This window comes from Polyodon spathula, chromosome 12, assembly GCF_017654505.1.
Source record: "Polyodon spathula isolate WHYD16114869_AA chromosome 12, ASM1765450v1, whole genome shotgun sequence".
Classification (NCBI taxonomy): domain Eukaryota; kingdom Metazoa; phylum Chordata; class Actinopteri; order Acipenseriformes; family Polyodontidae; genus Polyodon; species Polyodon spathula.
The window spans coordinates 44,871,548-44,876,937 of record NC_054545.1 but is presented as its reverse complement, the minus strand read 5'-3'; the positions used below and the strand labels follow the sequence as shown (position 1 = coordinate 44,876,937).

The window sequence follows — 5,390 nt, the reverse complement described above, 5'->3', positions numbered from 1 at the left end:
GTTATACCTCCCCCCTGCCATTGTTCAATTGTTCCCTTTTTTCTTTTGCATTGTGCAGTTTATTTGCTTAGCTGAAGCAATGCTAATCTTTGTTGCAAAATCAAATGTTGAAATTCCAAGGCAGGGTCCTGCTTGCTTATGCATCATTATCTGATAAGATTCCAGTCAGGGCTAGCCCTGCATTGGCAGGTACAGGTCATTCCTGCCACAGCTGCTGTTTAGGGTATGGGTGCTGGAAGAGTGGGCGGGGTGGGGAGGGTGGTTGGTAGGAGGGGGGTCGTTGAAATATGATCCCTTCCTCATTTCTAGATACCAACCAGTGAGCAAACTTCCTGGAACAGCTGCATAAAAAGGCTGCAGAGACCCCTTGGAAGCCATTCCATGCTCCAGAGCTTTCCAGCAAGACTCCTGAACTAATCCTGCCTGCTTCAATCACTCATAATAATGTCCTTTTCCAGCCATAGCTACGTTACCTCCAGCAGCAACAGGATCCCCTCCATGGGCTCCCAACGCATTTCCATGTCCGGCATGTCCAGGCTGGGCTCTGCCAGGGCCCCCAGCGTCTATGGTGGTGCTGGAGGCATTGGAACCCGCATCTCCAGCTCCTCAGCCTCCATGTCCATGGCCAGCGCTGGCTCAGGCTCAGGTTTGGGTGGGGGCTTCCAGCTGTCAGATGCTTTGGACGGAGGCGTCCCTCTCGATGGCAAGCAGACCATGATAAATCTCAATGACCGCCTGGCCATCTACCTGGAGAAGGTGCACAACCTGGAGCAGGCCAACGGAGAGCTGGAAGTGAAGATCCGGCAGTTCCTGACACAGCAGTCCCCAGTCCACCGGGACGTGAGTGGCTACGAAGCCACCATCGCCGATCTGCAAGCCAAGGTACTGTTGGCATTGTGATTTGTTGTGCACATGAAATCAAATTACTCTAACTGAAAATTGTGGAAAATTGTAAGAATAAGCAAATTAGTGATTGTCTAATTTAATTGATGACTTTTATAGGCAACCTGTGCAATTAATTTAAAAGAGAAAAGGAACGCATAGCCACAAATGATGAAATGCAGGACACTTTTTAGAAGTTGTTTAAGATGCCTAATTAAAGCACAAAGTGGTCTGACATTTCCACTCGAATGCCTGTTGTTTCTATATCCCTGATTGCTGACTCTGGTCACACCCAGAGGTTTTTATGCAGGTAGGTAATTAAAGTATAGAAATGACAAATGCTGGAGAGTTCTTATAAATTTGCAGCCAACTCTTGTTTGTCCTTTCTAAAAATGTTTACAGCAGCATACCATGAGAAAACTTTTGCAGTAAAAAAACAGTTTCAGGGTTTTAACAAGTGCATTTACTGCTTATAAGAATAAATAAAACCTACGGATATGCCAAGTGTCTGCACTGTTACTCTCCCTCAGATATTAAACGGTTCCCAGGGGGAAACAAAAGTTAAACCTGCAGCTGCTAGGCAGCCTGTTATGTACACACAAATAACCTCTCTCCTACAGTCTGAGGGTGTGGCAGCCCTGTAACACAAAGAAGCACCTTGTATGGTCGCAGAACACCAAAGTATTTCAGAACATAACAGCTTAAGGCAAACATCCTGTTAATCTACTTTGGGCTCGACCAGTTTTTTTAGTTTTCTTTTTTGTGACACTGAAAAGTTAGCACTGGAGCAACTTGTACTGTCTGTTTTTTACGCCCTGTGGAAATGTGATTTTACGCACACACTCCTATTGTCCTCTCATCTGCATTCCTTATCCACTCTTAAGATAACAACAGCTGAAACACAAAGACTGCTAAAATACTGCTGACATGCCAACTACCTTCATTCAATAAAGGCCAAAGTTGTTTCTTTTAGCAAACACCTATAATTTAATTGGCTGGATAATCTTCTACTCGAAATAAAAGGCTTGACATTTGCCAAAGGGTTATACTCTACCCCCAGGCTTTCTTAGGAGAAAGGCCTGACATAATTCTTTTTGTTTCATGAAATGATCTTCAATTTTAGAGAATTTCAAACTCTTACAGCACAGATACATTATATTCCCAGTGCTTAAGATAGCGGGCCTGCTTTCTATAGGATAAACAAAAGGCTGTTAATATTATCAAAAGTAATACAATGCACATTGCCGTCCTTACATTGCAATTTGTCACTGTAGTTTAACATCAGCAGGTCGATTTATCCAGTAACACTTGCCATTAGTCTCCAGCTGTCTTTTTCAGTGCTGGCTTTCACTTAGTTATCTCTTGTTTAAAGCCTGTTTTTCTTTTAATTGTTTGTGACTTTTTTTTTTTAACATGCCAGTGCTTTAATAAATAAATAACCATCATTGTTCTTTTCTTTTAAGATCCAGGATGCTACCCGGGTGAACGCTGGTATCTACCTGAGCATTGACAACGCCAAGCTGGCAGCTGATGATTTCAGAGTCAAGTACGTTCAAATTCTCCTTTCTCTCCTAAATCACAGACCTGCAAACATGAAAAATGCAATTGTCAATTCTTACTAAAAAGTCGTACAACTTAGTCAAGCAACATACAGACCTTTTGGTCTTGCATAAAGTTCACATATTTGTTGCAAAGGGAAACATATGGTTAAAAATCTACAGAAAATTCTGTTGCCTAAAATAAAAATTAAAAACAGCTGATGATTGCATCTTTCTGTTAACTGAGTGAGGGTGTCATTCAAAAATCCTCCCATACGATGGCGCACTTCAGCAAGGTTTGTTTTGCAGAACAAACTGTTACACTTGTAAAGTACTGAAGGTTAAAACAGACAAACTGCCTCCTCAAGCTAATTGTCAGGTTGGCAGTAAATAGCATACAACTAAATGAAAGTCTGTGACTTCTTTAATTGCAGAGAAATGCAAATTTAAAGACACATTTTCTGACAGTGTCATTTCACAATAAGAACCCCCTTCCTGTTGATGGAACCGATCTCTTATTCTCTCCCCTTTTACCGTACAGGTATGAGAATGAGCTGGCTATGAGGACTTCTGTTGAGTCTGATATCCACGGTCTGAGAAAGGTCCTGGACGAGCTGACTCTGGCCAGATCCAACCTGGAGATGGAGATCGAGGGGCTGAAGGAGGAGCTGATCTACCTCAGGAAGAACCACGAGGAGGTGAGCAGCATGGAGCCCAGTTCTAACTCCTGTTTATGCAAAATTCAGCTCTCTTACAATTACAATCCTACAACCAAGAAATGAGGATGTACAAAGAGTGTGTGTGTGTGTGTGTGTGTGTGTGTGTGTGTGTGTGTGTGTGTGTGGAGCGTGTGTGTGTGTTACCAGCATACTTCTGAAGAACTATTTATTTTTGGAAATTTTCTTCCCTTATTAGGATCCGTGACCAATTGTCCTTGCTTAATGTGTGTTATAGGAGCTCAACAGCATGCGTTCTCAGTTGACCGGACAAGTCAACGTTGAGGTGGACGCCGCCCCACAGCAGGACCTGGCAAGGGTAATGGCTGAAATCAGAGAGCAGTACGAAGCCATGGCTGCCAAAAACCAGAGAGAAGTAGAGGCCTGGTACCAAACCAAGGTGAGGAACCAAAGTAACATTTCCCTATCACATTAATCTTTACAAATAATGTTCCGGTAGTCTTCTACTAGAGACAATCAAGACGTCTTCAAATAAACATATATATATATAAAAAAAAAAAACCATCAGCGCTACTGTAAGAGCCCTGCAAAAGTTTTCAATACAGAGCCACTTTGCTGTGTTCAAATTAAGTTTTTGAAAGGTGACTGTAACTTCCTTGTTCAAATTTATTCTCACTCATAACGACAATGTTCCCCTCCCCCTCTTTCCTATAAAGGCCGAGACCCTGACTAAGGAGATAACAACCAATACAGAGAACCTTCAGACCAGCAAGAGCGAGGTGACAGAGCTGAGACGCTCAGTCCAAGGCTTGGAGATTGAGCTGCAGTCCCTGCTGAGCATGGTAAGTTCCAAAGGAAACCTGGGGACATTTCAACCAGACAGACAGGCAAGTTTCCACTGAGATGAAACGTCTCCATTCGGTAGATCCCCAAAATACAGACTCATTTAACTTTATCTTTATACGTATGTGTCTGTAGCACATACTCGTTATAGAAGGAACACGACTATAGGGTTATAAAGAGGGGGACACTGTACTGTTTCTATTAATCTCTATCAGAGAACGAATTACCAGCACAACTTCCTATAGAATATCTATTTTATTTATACACCTCTAAAACCTGGTTCTTCTCCCCTCTGTCTTCCAGAAACAGTCTCTGGAGGCGACCATCGCGGACACCGAGGCTCGCTACAGCTTTCAGCTGCAAAGCTTGCAGTCGAGGGTCAGCAGCCTGGAGGGGGAGCTGATGCAGTTGAGGCTAAACATAGAACACCAGTCCCAGGAATACAAGATGCTGCTGGACATCAAGACCCGTCTGGAGATGGAGATCGCGGAATACAGGCGCCTGCTGGACGGAGAGGATAGCCAGTAAGAATGATACCCCTTTTATTATTGACTGGGGGGTAATGATTCACCATGTGTACTCACATCCCCTCTCTCCCTCCCCAGACAGACTTCTTAAGGAATGGGCACTTGATTAGTCCAACATTGCTTTGTCGGTTTCTTCAAATGAGTGTCTGAGTCTAGTCAAAGTGTGTGGGGGGGGGAGGAGGGGGAGTCTGTGAATAGCATAAGGCAGAAAAAAATTATGAATGTGGAAACACAATTTGATATTGCACAAATTCCCTGTAATACCACTCTCTTTGTCTCTTTAAGAGCGCCACAGCCAAAACACTGACACGTTAAAACTGAGCAGTTCATTGGTGGTATAGTAGGAATAAACATAACCAGCCTAATGATTTGTTTTTCTTGAGGCCTGGAAGTGGATTGTTAACAAAATGAATGATTGCCTTTTTCTTGTGTTTGCATCAACAGCAGCAACAGCATCCAGACCTCCTCCGGATCCACGACCAACACCACCAGGAAAGTGGTGACCATCGTGGAAGAGATGGTCGATGGGAAGGTTGTGAGCTCCTCATCTCAGGAGTTGAAGCAGAAATTGTGAGAGACTCCCGAGAAATAAAGACATGCAACCTAACAAAAGACCTCATTAAAAAAAAAAAAATTCACAGATGACTGAGGTTTAATAAAATACATTTGTTGCAAGCTATTCATAGTGTGTGATTTTGTATTTATTTATTGGTCTTCTCTCCTATAACGCTACCTTTGTCTTTCTCCTTTTCGTTTATGTCTTGAACTTAGTACCTCCCCTCCCATTTGTCCCGAGAGCGACGGAGACATCAGCATGTCATCAATATATGAAATAGATAAAGAGACCTCTAGCACTGATAATGGCAATGATGTTCTAATATTTTAACATATTTCTACCCTCCCCCCCCCCCCCCCCCCAAAAA

General features: G+C 43.0%; 1 protein-coding gene across 1 annotated transcript; it reads left to right on the top strand.

Moving 5' to 3' along the window:
* Nucleotides 1-333: 333 nt before the first annotated feature.
* On the top strand, nt 334-5,146 carry LOC121324578 (keratin, type I cytoskeletal 50 kDa-like). The gene is made up of 7 exons (XM_041266632.1): nt 334-882; nt 2,346-2,428; nt 2,962-3,118; nt 3,375-3,536; nt 3,814-3,939; nt 4,244-4,464; nt 4,912-5,146. The coding sequence occupies exons 1-7, from the start codon at nt 445-447 to the stop codon at nt 5,039-5,041; spliced, it is 1,317 nt and encodes a 438-aa protein (XP_041122566.1). The 5' UTR covers nt 334-444; the 3' UTR covers nt 5,042-5,146.
* The last annotated feature ends 244 nt before the right edge of the window (nt 5,147-5,390 follow it).